This window comes from Sinohyriopsis cumingii, chromosome 2, assembly GCF_028554795.1.
Source record: "Sinohyriopsis cumingii isolate HCF-2022 chromosome 2, ASM2855479v2, whole genome shotgun sequence".
Classification (NCBI taxonomy): domain Eukaryota; kingdom Metazoa; phylum Mollusca; class Bivalvia; order Unionida; family Unionidae; genus Sinohyriopsis; species Sinohyriopsis cumingii.
The window spans coordinates 45,505,498-45,521,845 of NC_142962.1; the positions used below are offsets into that span (position 1 = coordinate 45,505,498).

The window sequence follows — 16,348 nt, forward strand, 5'->3', positions numbered from 1 at the left end:
CATGCTGACCATGAACACTAAGATCACCGTGTACCGTGCATGCGTGCTAAGCACACTCATGTATGCCAGTGAAACCTTGACTCTGTACGCCTCACAAGAGAAAAGATTGAGCGCCTTTCACATGTGATGCCTCCGACGCATACTCGGGATCACCTGGAGTAATCGAGTAACAAACAACGAGGTGCTCGAGCGTGCCAAGATTCCCAGCATGATCACACTCCACCGCCAACGCCACATCAGATGGCTGGGCCATGTACGTTGGATGGTTGACGGACGGATCCCCAAAGACATTCTTTATTCAGAACTCGCCTCTGGCAAAAGGTCGATCGGACGGCCACATCTCCGCTTCAAGGATGTCTGAAAGCATGACATGAAAGCCCTTGATATTGATGTCAACACCTGGGAGGAGCTCGCTCTAGACAGATCAGGCTGGTGACATGCTCTGATCACTGGTCTGAAAGCCGGAGAGGACAAGCAACGCTTACTAGCTGATGAAAGACGAGGAAGACGAAGCAGCTTCAACCAACACCTGACATAACCTTCAAGTGTAGCAAGTGCAGCAGGGACTGCCACTCCCACATTGGACTACTTAGCCACAGCAGACGCTGCACAACCACCAACCGGGACATCTCTCATGGGCGCAGTTCCATTGTCTCTTGAGACTAATGGATGCCAACTAACTAACTAACTAACTTCAGGTATACCAAATGGTAATGTTCTATGATGAAGTATTCAGGTATTGCCAACAGCAGCGATCTATGATGAAGTATTCAGGTATCACCAACAGTAACAATATATGATGAACTATTCAGGTACCATCAACAGTAGTGATATACGATGAAGTATTCAGGTACCACCAACAGTAGTGCTATATTCAGGTATCACCGACAGTAACAATCTATGATGAAGCATTCAGGTATCACCAACAGTAATGATCTATAATGAGGTATTCAGGTATCACCAACAGCAGTGATATATGATGAAGTATTCAGGTATCACAAACAGTAACAATCTATGATTCAGGTATCACCAACAGTAACAATCTATGAGGTTTCAGATCTCACCAACAGTAATGATCTATGATGTAGCATTCAGGTATTGCCAACAGTAATGATCTATTATACAACATTCTGGTATCACCAACAGTAACAATTGATATGTTGCATTCAGGTATCACCAACAGTAATATTTTAAGAAGTAGCATTCAGGTATTACCAACAGCAACGTTTTATGATGTAGCATTTAGGTATCACCAACAGCAATGTTTTATGATGTAGCATTCAGGTATCACCAACAGTAATATTCTATAATGTAGCATATAGATATCACCAATAGTAATGATCTATGATGTTATATTCAGGCATCACCAACAGTAATGATCTATGATGTTTCAGATATCACCAACAGTAATGATCTAAGATGTTGCATTCAAGTATCACCAACAGTAACAATCTATGATGTTGCATTCAGGTATCTCCAACAGTAATGTTCTATAATGTAACATACAGATATCACCAGCAGTAATGTTTTATGATGTAGCATTCAGGTATCACCAACAGCAGTGATCTATTAAACAACATTCAGGTATCAACAACAATAACAATCCATGATTCAGGTATCACCAACAGTAATGTTCTATGATGCAGCATTCTAGTATCTTCAATGGTAATGTTCTATGACGCAGCATTCAGGTATCACCAACAGTAATTATCTATGATGTGGCATTTTGGCATCACAAACACTAACGTTCAATACTGTAGTATACAGATATCACCAATAGTAATGATATATGATGTTCCATTTTGGTATCACCAACAGAGACGTCCAACTTTTTTGGAAATTTCTACTGGGTACCCATCAATCATAATGAATGGTTACCCTGGTACCCGATCAAAGGGAAATTGTATTAAATGTGAACCTAAACTGCTCTGTTGTAGGTTCAAACATGCCAACACTCAAGAGAGGTGTAAGCATAATCTGTTACAAATATAAGTGGCAAAAAACATAATCTGAGCATAAAAAGAGCAATCTTAATATTACAAGCTATAATTACAGAAAATGGTATGAAAAACATACATATTTATTTTATTTAACACACATTTAATTTTGCTACTTATCTGCATCTGCAGTTAAACTTTTTGGTACAAATCAGCTAAATCCATGTGGATTAGTAGTTAATACAAGAGAATAGACATAACAGAAATGAATAAATTATTCATGCATAACACCCATTTTAACTAGTCTACATGTTAACAGTAACTTTCACGAATAGTCGTAAAGTAAACAAATGATGACTGTTGTAGTATTCTCAACCTACCATGGTTCTTCCCTTAATAATGGTCTGGTGCAATATGTTTTTAGGTTTAACAAAATCCCTCTCCTCTAACATTTTTCAGTCCTATAACATCCAACAATATCATCAATACAGCCCATACTTTAAAAGACATCTGGCACCATTTATTTTAAATGTAGACTGGTCCGCTATGTGTGTGTGTGTGTGTGTGGTTTAGATTTTTAACATAGCTTTAACAATTTTTCAGTCATATCGCTATGATGTCTGCAGTGTGACAGTTTATAGTGATATCTAGCACTGGGGCATCAGGCCGCAGTCATGTAGCATGATGTCCCACCCAGTCACATTATCCTGACACCAGAACGACAAGTCCTAACACAAACCTCTGTATGCTGAGCACCAAGCGAGGCAGCTGTTAGTACCATTTTTGCAAGTCTTTGGTATGACTTGGCCGGGGATCAAACCCACGACCTCCCGAATGTGATATATTTAAATATTTCAGTGAAAAATTTCATTCTGTATAGCTGTCCATTTCGTTCATATTTCCTAACATCGTATAAGAAGAGCATGTTATGATAACCAAGTTTTTGTGTTGCCTTTGCTGTGACAAAAAGAAAGGTCTTGAGTTTCCCGCTAATAAAAATAAATGAGTCCATTAAACAAACATATTAACAGCGGCCCTGACTTGAACAGCTAATACTCGCTTCAGGGCCACACTCTTGAGGCAAAAATGGCGTTACTTAAACTGGACATTTATATTGTGCTTTCTTTTATTTGAATTGTAGTAAGTATTTAAATTTTATTTCATCGAATATTTCTTAATCAGTACTTACTGTTGCTGTTGACTAAAGGTACTGATCTAGTTAATGTCATCAGGATCTCAAAACAAGTTATAAGAAAAATGGCGCATGAACCATGGACAGGCACAAAGTTTCGAGGGTCTAGCTTCAAATATCAGCGTAGATTCTTAAATAGGTTGTTCGAGTAAGAAGTGTCCTCCTTGTATTATTATATAGTACATGTACGTCACGTAAATTGTAAGCAGCCATACAAGCCACTGTGATGATGAATAAATGCTCACACGACACAAGCCCTGAACTGTAATCATTATTCTGTGTCTTGATCTGAACTTGGAATACATTTTTTTTACAGGTATCAGGTTGCTCAGTTTATTACCCAGGTTATTATTAACAGGTGGGTACCCGTTTACCCGTTGGCATCTTTAATCACCAATAGTAGTGATCTATTGTATAGCATTCAGGTATAACAAACAGTAACAATCTATGATGTATCATTCACGTATCACCAAAAGTAATGAGTAATGTTCTATATGTAGCATTCAGATATCAACAACAGTAATGATCAATGATGTAGCATTCAGTTATCACTAAAAGTAATGATCTATGATGTGGCATTCAGTTATCACCAACAAGGCAGAAGGAAGATGCATAATATAGTACTATATCAACTTACTGTAACAGTTGTGAAGATGAAGCCAAACTTGATTTATTTTTCATGTTAAAATCAAAATAATGACTTGAAAAGTGGTATCAGTTTCAAAAGATAAATATCAGTTTTTAATGATACAATTTGCACATAATGCCCTCATGCTGACATACTAGGAAATTATTTTAAACGATTGCAACAATGAAAACGTATTTTATTGATTGCAACAGATACCTCTTTTCAGGGCATTATTTCTTAAATATTCAGGTCCCAAATGACTTCATAAAGCACTGGCAAAAAGCTGTTACAGAATGAAAAAGATTAATCCCAACACTTCTAAGCAATCAATAAACACTGAATTAATTGGTGTACAATCTTGAGGCATACATAGAATGGCAGTGGATTACTCTGTCATGACAAACAGGATATTGATCATGTCAAAATTGTGTGTGATCTTCTCTAGAGCTAGCCTAACTCTGCTTATGACCACATGCTCTTCATGTTAAATCCTCAGGGAATATAATGCCTCAATTTGTAGAAGATTTAAGATTTTGTACAGAGCACAAGAGGAATGAGACAACAAAAATTTGATAACCTAACATATTCAGAGGTGAAATTACTCTGAAATCAATGATTCAGTAAACATATCCAGAAAGTTGGTCACAAAACAGCTTTTGCTAGCAAGCTAAATAAATATTTTACATAGAACCAATAGATACCTTTGTTTGTATACTATTTTTCCAAAAAGAGCTGCAGACAATTACAGTCAGAATTATGTTATAAAATACTGTCTGTATTAAAGGAAAAATTATAATTTAGTGGAGGAAGGGATAAAAGCTCCTGCTGCCTTGTAACAATATTTGTTTGTGTACATTATTCTATTTGGTGACCAGCCCTTTATTCTCTTAACTTTTAGACAAAACGCTTAAGCTCAAGATCACAACAGTCAAAATAAGAAATGATACATGGAGTGCACCTGCATCATTACAATTTGTCACTCTTGTAAAGAGTCCCACATCATGAAAAAAAAATTATATAAGTGAAGTGATCCTACATTTGTTCTAATCAAAGTTATATACTGTAAAAGTTCTGTACTCTGAGCATGCACCTGGGTTTCTTGCATAAAACATTTTGAGAATAACGAGTTTGGCCTGGAGATGATCATGAGTCAGAGCTTGCAATTTTTTGTGTCAGCCAGACTATTTTAATAAAACCACATTTGACTGGCTCAGAGTGAAAACTCAATCTCAAACTTGAGGTCATATTTTTGGTCATCAGGCCTGGAGATCATAACACTGAGGTTGAGTTTGAGACCGAGTCTTCTTTCTCAGCCAATCAAGCACGAATGAAAGTTCTTTGTCATTGGCATGCACAAAATCTCAAGCTCAAATTTTCAATCTCTTAAGTGTTCATTTCAAGGCTAAACCCCAGCTAAACTTCTCAAGCACATAACTGAAGCTCAACTTAAAAACCTCAAAATCAGATATGATAAAGTTCATGATATTTTGCTGTCAAAGAGAGGAACTAACATGAAGAAACACCTGAATTTACATCATTCTGAAAAAATTTCATGTGTCAACACAGTCAATGTTTTTAGGCTTTGAGCTTAAAACTTGAGTTTCATCGAAAACCATTGTAGAATACCAGGTCAGATTTTCAATAAAATTTCAAAGTTTCTGTAAATGAGAACTCCACAACACTGACCTCTCATGTTATATTGCAGCAGCTGGGGTCCATTATGTACATAATCATGATATTGCAAGGATGATTGCGAAATTTGATGAATGTGTGTACCTGTTGTGTGTCAGAGCACTGGTGTGTACAAAATACCAATCACACACATTCAATTTTCTCAAAACTTAATGTTTTAAAAATGAAATAAAAATATAAAAACATAATTCATGCTCCTTTCTTTCAACCCATATTTTCATATATTTGACAGATGTACAATAGTTTTTGTGTCAATTAAGTTTACAGCAAATGGATGCTGAAAATCTTTTAATCAATTTTTATTTGTTTCATTTTATAATCTGGTTATGGAGTACATAACAGTACTATGATATCCAGAACTACATTATAACATGGGATGAATGTATTTACACAGAGTCAACTGTGATATGTATGGTGATCCAAATGATTACTACTAAAATTGGTGTAACAAAGACATTTGTCCTTGACCCATGACAATTACATGACAGTGGCTAATGACAAGTTTCACAATAACTTTAGTTCTGACTAGAAGCACTGTGTATGCTTCAATGGGTTTCCACTGTCCCAGCAACTTTGCTTGATATGGGTTGCTGATCCATTCCTTCTAATTCAAACTTTTACTCTGTGTTCTGGACACATGGTACTAATGGTATGGAAAAGTGGGAACCAGCCTGGAAATGGGTGAACATAAAATAGAGTATATTGAATTAGGTTGACCAGGATTGCTTAATAATGTTGTTATGTTGTAGGAAAAAGAATCTTTTGAGAGCTTATCCTAGCTGTAAGTGGAAAAAATAGAAACATTGTTTTATTGATGGAATTTCAGTCCTTTAACAGTCTTGAGTTTGGAACACTCATTACTGAAATTAGCACCTGACTCTTTGGTGCGGAATTGAAAGCACATGTTTCAAACACATGCAGGTCCGAAAAATGCCACGGCTCATATCCTTTCTTCTACCCAGAAGCTGACATCCAGGTTTTATCTATACTGATAAATATTAGTTTGATCATGAGCACTCAAAAATATTAAGTTATTGAATTTTTAATATCATGGTGTTTGCATAGGTTTACTATTGAAACTGAATTAGTACCACAAGTAATTCACAACAAGTGCTCTCTTGCATATAAAAAGTTACTACCTGTAGCATTGAGCAAAATCAATTAACCAATAAGAGACTTTGTAACATCTAATAGCTGGGCTCAAAATTGATGTTATCCCAAGATAAGCAAAATCTGCCAGCATATCACTGAAACTCCACTCTCACAAATCTGCTGGAAATTTCCACTGATCAACATCACAAGTTAAAAAATAGTCTTGTATCAGATGTATGTAATAAAAGATGACGGCATTCCCTGTAATTGTTAATTAATCCTTTTAATGTGTAAACTGAGTACCTGTCAAGACTGTGCCCAACCAACAATAGGTTATCTCATTAGATCTTCTGGCCTGTAACCAGTAGAATTAAAAATACCTATAAATCAAGCTGATTGATATCTGTTCACAACTACATCAGCTCAAGCAGTCTATTTAGTACCATGGTAATATGTCTTGCCCAGAAACACACCAGTAGCAGCCAAACTTTGATGGACTGTGAAAGATTCAAACCCACAACCCAACTGGGCAAGTCCAACACACTAAAAACTTTGCCACTCCAGCTCTCTTCAATAAGACAAAAAAAAATTATGGATTTCCAGCATTTTTAGTATGTCAAAAGGTACAACTATTTCTGTATCAACAATAACGTACAACAAGTGCAAAGTATGGACAATACTTCACCTGTGTTGGCCAAAGGGTGCAGTTGAGTGTAGTTCAGTGAATTATTCCTGTGAAATTGTACATCTCTTACCTTGTGCAACTTTCACTAAACTCCACTTTCAGAAATATTTATTCTTTTATAGTAATGTGGAGGCTGATAATTAGACCCTGTTACATTAAAAAATATTTCCAAATCATGCAATGCAAAATTCCAAACTTAACAATTAGCTATTGAAAAAAAAACTGTACCCAAACAATCTTTTATTCCTCCAAATAATTTTGTACACATATGTATCTCCAATTACCCAAGAAAAACTGTGTGCAATAGGTTTGTATATGTTGCAAATGGATGCAAACAAAGTTCAGGAAGTTTTACATCCAATGTTTCTGACATTTCATGAAGCAGTGACTCAAAAAACAAAAATATAGATGCAAAATAAATATCTAGACATCACATTCTTCAGATTAAGAGGAATTAGGTCAAGGTAAGATTAAAGTAGTAGATAAAACCAGTGAAAAAGGTACTGTTGGCCTGAAATTCTTCTCTTCACTGCCATGTCTTAAAAGAAAAGGACTGGACAAGATGAGCACAGCAGAACTGCAATACTCTTATCAACTTGTAATTGCCAGAGTCCTTTATTAACAATTATGTATCTTTACGCATCAGGCTTTACATCTAGTGAGAGTATTTCAATACAGGTCTCTTTTTTAAGTACACAATTTTAACAGTGCTGTGCAGACTGCCCATTTTCTATTGATCAAAGGTACCTACAAGTCCTGTATTACCATGTGCTGGAGGGGATCCCAATTGGCCCAGTGGTCTAAAGCACTAGCCATTATGGATCGCTGCCATCTCACCTCTCTATGCATGGGTTCGAGTCTTGGGCTCGGCCAATGTGGGTATGTGAGAAAGCTTGCCAGAAGCTTCTCATGGGTCAGTGGTTCTTTCTGGGGTTTTCCAGGGTTCATCCTCTACTGTTTATATTGACCGCCGTGTATAGCCTATCTTGTGCTGAAAAATGGCATTAAACCCTACAACAACAAAAACACCATGTGCTGACAATTACCAGAGGAGGCCCCAAAATACAAACTATGCAGAACCACTTGATCAGGGCATATATCCAACAGCAAACATTAATCTGTGGAGTTTAAGTTAGAAAATTTTTCAACAGTTACTGAACTACCTGCATCCTGAGGTTTACTCATTTCAAAAGCAAAAAACCTCAGCTGTGGGATGTCTTGTGTATACAAGGTCTCTTTTATAACATGGATAATGACAACTAATGTCATAATATACAAGCAAATTATCCTCCAGTAACATTTAATGACATACAATAACCTAATCAGACCAATAGTTATATCAGTGTTTATATAGGCAATCTTCTGTCTCTACTCACTGTTTCTTCAAGGAAGTCATAGGGCAGATGTTATTAGCCTTTGTGTTGGGGGTCAGCTTTCGCAGCCCTTCAAACCACATCTGCAAAACAGAAACATCCCAATTAATTGTGCGCTGACAAAATGAATTATGTAGTAGTGTATCCATGTAGTCTTACACCCACAAGAACCTATTTTAAATAATTCTTGCTAGGTTTTTCTTTAAAAAAATTAATTAAAATAAGAATTAATTTGAAACAAAAATAAAGTCTGATAAAACCTAAACTTGTATGTGGCAGCACTTTAAATGAAATCATAGTTAAAATGTGAACCTGACATGAATAGCACTGAATACTCATCAATTCCAAGTACCTGCTTGTTTACTATCTGTCTGATATAATTCTCATTCTGTGATTCTATTATTATTTTGCTCCCATCTTAAGCAGTAGTCTCCATCAGGGAGTATTCTTCCAAAATTGAATCTGTAGAGATGCTGCCAAGTTTTTATCTGAAGGCATCAAAATAAAGTGGGAGTTGAAAACAATATAGAAGAGAGGAAATATCTGTAGTTTAATATTTACCTAAAACATAAATATCCATCACTATTTTTTACTGCTCCACTCTGTTAGGGCTCTACAGAAATCAAAATCCTTAAAATATGTACCCTCAAGTTGTATAAACTGTTAATGTGATTGCTTCTGAGTTTAATCTGTTCCTTATTTATGTATTATTCTATACTTTGGGCATATGCAAAGCTAGCTCACCAGCTTCCACAAGTTGGGAAACTTGACTTTATAGCTGTTTGAAGAATTTCAACAGTTCACAGGTTATTGTATCAAGTTCTGTTAATCAAATAGTAATTTGTACGGGTATGTTGATGAAGAGAATGCCAAAAGTACCCGGCATTTCTTGTCTGAATATTATTTACCACAAGCACACTAACAAAATAAACTATACTAAGGTTCGTGTTTTGTCAGAAATATGCACAAAATGCAATGAAACTAAGTTTAAATTCACAACACCAATCAACTATTTTAACTGACAAAACCACACCATGATCCTGAAAGAAAACTGAATGCAATAATTCAAGTACTAATTTTATGGAACAAAGTATTCACCTATGCATACTCTGCTCAAACATCAGACAGGTGTTAAAATCCAAAACCAAATTTGATGTGAAGATGTACATAGATGGTACTACTCTCAAGGCCTTACAAGTGCAAAATATAATTTACAGAACTTGTGAAAATGTAAATAGCAATTCTTTAATACAAATGTATGTATTTCCAAAAATGTATGTATTCCTATAAATGTTGCAAGTGATTCCTCAAAATCTATACCCACTTCTGCTTCACTAGGTCTTGTAAAGAAAGGAATTTGCATGGCAAGTTTAAATATTAGACACACCTTTCCAAAGCTGACACTGAACCAGAATAGAACATTTCACATGTTAGGCCCAAGTTAATTAAACCCTCTTTGGTACATAACAAGCTTGATATAGAGGGATATGAAATTGAAAGAAAAGAGAGAACATCAACCATTAATAAAGAAGGAGATGGGATTATATATATATATATATATATATATATATATATATATATATATATATATATATATATATATATATATATATATATATTCAGATCAGCGTAATATTCATTTAAGATAAATGAGACGTCATAAATTCTTACATGAATATCCATTATTAATATGATTATGAAATCATTATTAGCAAGATTTCAAAAAATGACCATACTGGATGTCTGAGAAGTACCAATATCATTGAGGATCAACTAGACCTTTGAATGAATGTGTGTATGTCTGTCAAGTCTGATAGTAATCCTCTAAGTGCATTAGGAAAAGCAGTGATTAAAAAAAAAACATTCTAATGGACAGATGGACAATGGAATATGGATGGACAAAGGACAATGAACAAGAGATCATCCTATAAACTCTTCTGTTCTGTGATTAGTAAATGACTTAACAGTAGTAAAACTGCATGCTGTTATTAGCAACCATCAAATAATATTACCATATATACTAATGTATAAGCCAAATAATTTAGGAAAAAATAAAGGCCTGGAAGAAGGGGGGATGGCTTATCCATGGGCCAAGGTTGAAACTCAACAGTTTTTAAGTTTTTTGTTGACTAATGTAATAGCTGCAAATCTTGGGACATGAAAAAATAATTTGCTCCATGTCCTAAGACTTGTAGACATGTAAAATAAATACATTATTGGTGTCCCAACAATTATTAAACTGTTACTACTATGTTTGCTTTTGTTATTATTTTGCATGTGTTTATTTTCTAATTTCTCAAACATGAAATTAAGTAAAGGTAAATACGGACTTCATAATTCGCTGGCCAGTTGAAAAAAACTACCTGGGAGACCATGCTGAACTATAATGTACAGTACTTACACAGTGCAAAGTGTGCATAGCATCACTTAAATCCTTGTTTATTCCTAATCATAATAGATGCAGATTTTGCTTTATTCATTGTTTTGACCAAACTGCATATTTCCAGATAACATTTCAGCTATTCGTTATTAGCTGTTTCCTTTATGTTAATCCACACACTCACGAGTTCTTCTTTTTCAATGATATAAATGATCCTACAAATCGATGTAATCTTTATGAAAAAGGTACACATTTGATAATTGTGCATGGCACATAACCAGCATAACTGTTACATGTACATGAAAGAATGGTAATAATACAGGCTAAAATTCTGAATAGAGATCAACTAAGATCATCATCAATCTATTTAAGTTTTGTGTTTTGTGTTTTGGCCAAACAAAATCATAATTTTCCACAAAATGGAAAGCTGGATATTTCGGCGTTCTCCAGTAGCAATACAGGCCAGTTAATCATTAAATCCCTGAATCTGGCTTGGATTAAGAGAAAATTTTGACCAGCAACTATACCAGTGCTTTGATGCATAACTGTCTTTCACGCCATAATATCAGCATGACTACCATAGTTTTGTAAAACAGGGTATGAGGTTGCTTACATCAAAGCAAACCACAACTCAGAATTTAGGGTATTAGCATAATTTTCGAAGCATTATTTCTGAAACTTCATTATTGTATTTTGGAGATATTAAAGTTTAGTGCAGTGTTCCCATGATTCAAATAAAAGGGATGTTCTTCATTCAGTGGAATGTACTTCAGTGCATGTTCAAACCAATAATGTATATTCAGTGGTGCCATTATATAAATATGCTCACTAGCCTAAGTGCAAGCTTTGAACCAAAACCTACTGTTGTTCATTGTTGTCATACTGGGATCACATTTTAATGAGTCAGGTATTTGCAATTTCAAGACAAAATAAAAACGTAATTACTGGTGCATTGATATAAAAAGTAATGCAATAACGCATAAATACACAATAATTAGGGGTGAGGTAGTGTTACAGCAACCCACAAATGCTCAATTCTTGTCATCGTTCGATCAAGTTATGCACAATTTGAATTAGGCAGAAAAAAGAAGAAAACAGAAAATTAAATAAATTTCTTGACTTTTCAAACAAATTTATTAACTTCTATCATTTCTATGTAACAATCATACATGCCAGCCCTGAGAGAGGTATACATGTAATTTTTGCTAATGAACGCTTCCCTAAATAAATGCATGTAGAACTTACCATATGCATCTTGTGATGTTGTCTGAGACTTGTGGGTCAGCTTATGCACAGGTCATGCACTATTTCGTGATTACACCTTTTCGGGGGGGAAGGCTTATAGGCAAACAAACTTAAACGCAAGTATATATGGAAAGAAGTCCATAAATAACAACCTACCTTAGCTGTTTCCTGATCTCTAGCTATCATAGGTGTGTAGTTGATGTTAACCAAGTCCAGTCCACTGCAAATGGTGACAGTCCTGGAGTCCATGGGCCCCGTCCCCTTCTGTTCTAAGTCAATGGTGACCTTAGGGTCCTGCAGAAATAAGTCTTTAAAAAGAATTGTACCAAGATCAATCACCTAGATGACACCTGCCTGACAGCCACATGCAAGGCCATTGGCCACTGAATCTGGGTCAATTAGATGCCCTCTGCTGAAATGTTTTCCAATGCTGTTGACAGTGTATGAAATCAAACATTTCAATGTTTTCTAATGCTGTTGACAGTGTATGAAATCAAACATTTCAAGGTTTTCTAAAGCTGTTGACAGTGTATGAAATCAAACATTTCAAGGTTTTCTAATGCTGCTGACAGTGTATGAAATCAAACATTTCAAGGTTTTCTAATGCTGTTGACAGTGTATGAAATCAAACATTTCAAGGTTTTTTGAGTTTTAGTATCTTCATATCTGATGACACATTGGTACCATTTGTCAAATATTGAAAGGCCTCTATGCCAGGACATTTTTGTTTCAAAGTTAGTCAAAATTCTCTTCAATAGTTAAATATTGTAAAAAAAAATTCCCTATCATGACTAATGGAAGCTATATTTGTGGGTGGTGCAGCAACATTTGTATAAATCTGAAAGTTGTTCAACTAGTACATTTTCTGTCAAAATTATGTTAAGAGCCATTGTTTACAAGAATTTATCAACAGTTTCCTTTTCTCTATTTTTTTCTCTCAGTAACTCCAGCCATATTTGCTAGTAGACTCACATCATTTTTATAAACTTAAAAGGCCTCCACCTAAAAATGTTTCCTGTAAAAACAAAATTTCAAGTTGTTGTTTGTGAAAGAAATCATGTAAAGGGTTTTCTATTAGTAACAGTGGCCATATCTGTTGGTAAATTGGAACGTTTTTCATAAATTGCCTTTGTGCCAACATGCTACCTGTCAACTTGGTCAAATTCTGTGTTTCTGACAATAAGACATAAAATTTATTATGTTTTTAGTAACTGCAACCAAATTTCATGGAGATCAGCTTTCTGCTTAAAAATTTCAACAGTATTCATGCCATCATGCTCCCTGTTAAGTTTGGTCACATTCAATTTAGCAGTTTTAAAGAGGTTGTTATTTTAAGACTGACCTATTGTTAATAATGACAACCTATTTGACAGTGGATTGGAATCGTCGGTATACATTTTAAGTATTTTCTATTTCTAGGAACTAGACCCTTTCTACACCTACATTGCCAACAAAAGAAAAAATGCAGGAAATGTGATAATTTTTTCCTATATATGCTTTGCAGGCAAGACAAAGAAAAAACATATTATTATATTCATTCCAATTGGTTCCAAGAGGACTCTGCTGTATAGGGGGTGTAGATGGGGTGGGTGGAGTCTATGGCAGTGTTATCTTTATGAGGTTACATGAAGCAGAATTTATTTCTTCTTCTTCATATTTTGCAGTCGGCATCACCAAAAAAATTCTTCAACATAAGGAATTTAACACTTTACTATGTACTTTTAACTACTTTTCTCAAATTTAAAAACATTGGGGGGGGGCATTTTCAACATCTTTAAAATTACACAAATAATTCACCAGTTCAAAATGATGTCAATTCAAGAATATAAGTTTATATGCATTTGTTTACTAATTTCTTGCTAAGTTCAGTTTACATTCTATTATGTATATCTATACTGTGTGTTCAACTGTTGTCCAAGATTATAGACTGTAATGATTATTTGTATATAACATATTACATAGCTGATTTGTCTATGAGTGTAAGCTATATATTTTAAGTAAATGATTATTTGTGAACAACATGTTTACTTGGATCTGAGTTCAGGACAAAGTTTTTCCCTTGGAAAAACATGTTTCTCAGGTTGGATTGCTAAAATTTAGGTAAACAGACATGACCTTGTTTACAGTGTGGGGTAATTTTCCATAAAAGATTATGGATTTTTTTCTTCAGAAAAGGTTACTGTGATATAGATCAAGTGGGTTAATAGATTGTTTATTGAATTTTACTAAACTTGTTGGTTTTGCTTTTTTAGGTTTCTTAGTTTAAGACGACAGAGTTGTAACAATTCAAAGACTGTTTGCCAAAATAGTGCAAGATTACATTAAACATTTAAGGAAAGTGAAGCGTCTTTCATAGCCTCTCCTTCCCAGGTGTAGTGATCGCCGCAGGACCACTGTCTCGCTCTGCGGGGCAGGAGGTTACTTGCATATGGCCTCTCCTACACTATTGTGTCCACAGCAGCACCTTCACGCGGTGCCCCCTGTTTTAACAGAGCCTGCTGTGTGGCACGACCGAGTACCCGGCGGTATAACTGGGTGGGCAGACTGGGCTCATTAGCCTTGGCAGGCAACCAGTCTAAGAGAAGGGAAACTCTGACCCCAAACCCGGGCAGATGAAGCTCGTTAGCCTTGTCAGGCAGTTCATCTAGGAGAAGGAAACTCTGATTCAAAACCAACCAAGTCCCATCCATTGGATTATGGCTCCACTGCCTTGTGGATATCTTCGGGAGAAGGAAAGGCTACGGGAGTAAACCCAGACAGAAAATCAGGAGTGGAGCCCCTAAGGCGGCTGGGGGTTGACTACGACCTCCTTCCGGCAGCTCCTGCATCCAAACTGGTGCCAAATGTCATGCTCAGCATTCCTTTGGACCCCACCAGCAAGGACGAGAGGGGGATCCTGACGTCTGGGCAGCCCAGGATCTCCATATTCCACGCCCAGGCTTGCGCCCTGGAGAGGACACTCCAGTCTCGCTACTGAGTGAGGAAACAACACGGAAGCTGACAGTTTACGGGTTATAAGTCCCACCCGATTGGCGTAGGGAAGGGGCGCCATGGGTCAGCTTTGACGGTGGGAGGGATCATCGTGTCCCACTGGCCAACTATCGCCCGCCTCAAGCCGGGCAGCCCCCGGTCAATAAGGTGTTGACCCGCCATCGTCTGCCTGCTCCAGTGGGTGTCTGGAGCTCAGTGTGTTGTTCAGCATGACAAGCAGACGGTAATTCCACACCAGACAAAAGAAACAAGAAACCAATAAAGAAGACTCCAGCTCTTCGATTTGCAAGCTGGAATGTGCGCACCATGTGTACAGGCATCTCCGACGACCTCAGAGAAGTGGACGACACCAGAAAGACGGCCATCATCGATAGAGAACTCACCAGACTAAACATCAGCATAGCTGCCCTCCAGGAAACCAGGCTCACCTCTAGTGGCTCCCTCAGAGAGGAAAACTACACCTTCTTCTGGAAGGGTCGAGAACCTGAGGAGCCCCGTCAGCACGGAGTGGGCTTTGCCATCAAAAACAATCTCCTGGCCTCGGTTGAACCTCCAACAGGGGGCACTGAGCGTCTCTTGTCCATCCGCCTCACCACTACTTCAGGTCCTGTCAACATCATCAGTGTCTACGCCCCAACCCTCACGTCACCAAAAGACGTGAAGGATCAGTTCTATGGGCAGCTGGACGAACAGATCAAAGGATGCCTCAAAAATGAACCACTATTCCTCCTCGGCGACTTTAATGCCAGAGCAGGTGCGGACCACGAGTCCTGGCCTACCTGCCTCGGATATCATGGCACTGGAAAGACCAACGAAAACGGCCAGAGACTGCTGGAGCTATGCACCTACCATGGCCTGTGCATCACAAACACCTTCTTCAAGTGTAAGCCACAACACAAAGTGTCATGAAAACACCCCAGATCTCATCACTGGCACCAACTCGACTTGGTCATCACCAGGCGCTCTGCCCTTAACAGCGTCCTCTCCACCAGAACCTACCACAGTGCAGACTGTGACTCCGACCATGCCCTTGTGAGCAGCAGAGTGTGACTACAGCCACACGTGCTACACCGCACAAAACCAAAAGGATGTCCTCGCATAAACACTGCACAGATGTCAGTCCCTGCCAAGGT

The 16,348-nt window shown here is 37.0% G+C and overlaps 1 protein-coding gene across 1 annotated transcript in view; it reads right to left on the reverse strand.

The window, feature by feature from the left end:
• The window catches only part of LOC149804757 (1-phosphatidylinositol 4,5-bisphosphate phosphodiesterase beta-4-like), a 342,757-nt gene that overhangs the window by 239,151 nt on the left and 87,258 nt on the right, over nt 1-16,348 (reverse strand). The window contains exons 5-6 of the mRNA XM_089944026.1: nt 12,381-12,518; nt 8,603-8,682 (exon numbers count right to left, since the gene is read on the reverse strand). Of these exons, the coding sequence (XP_089800152.1) occupies nt 8,603-8,682; nt 12,381-12,518 (218 nt within the window). The remainder of the gene's footprint in view (nt 1-8,602; nt 8,683-12,380; nt 12,519-16,348) is intronic.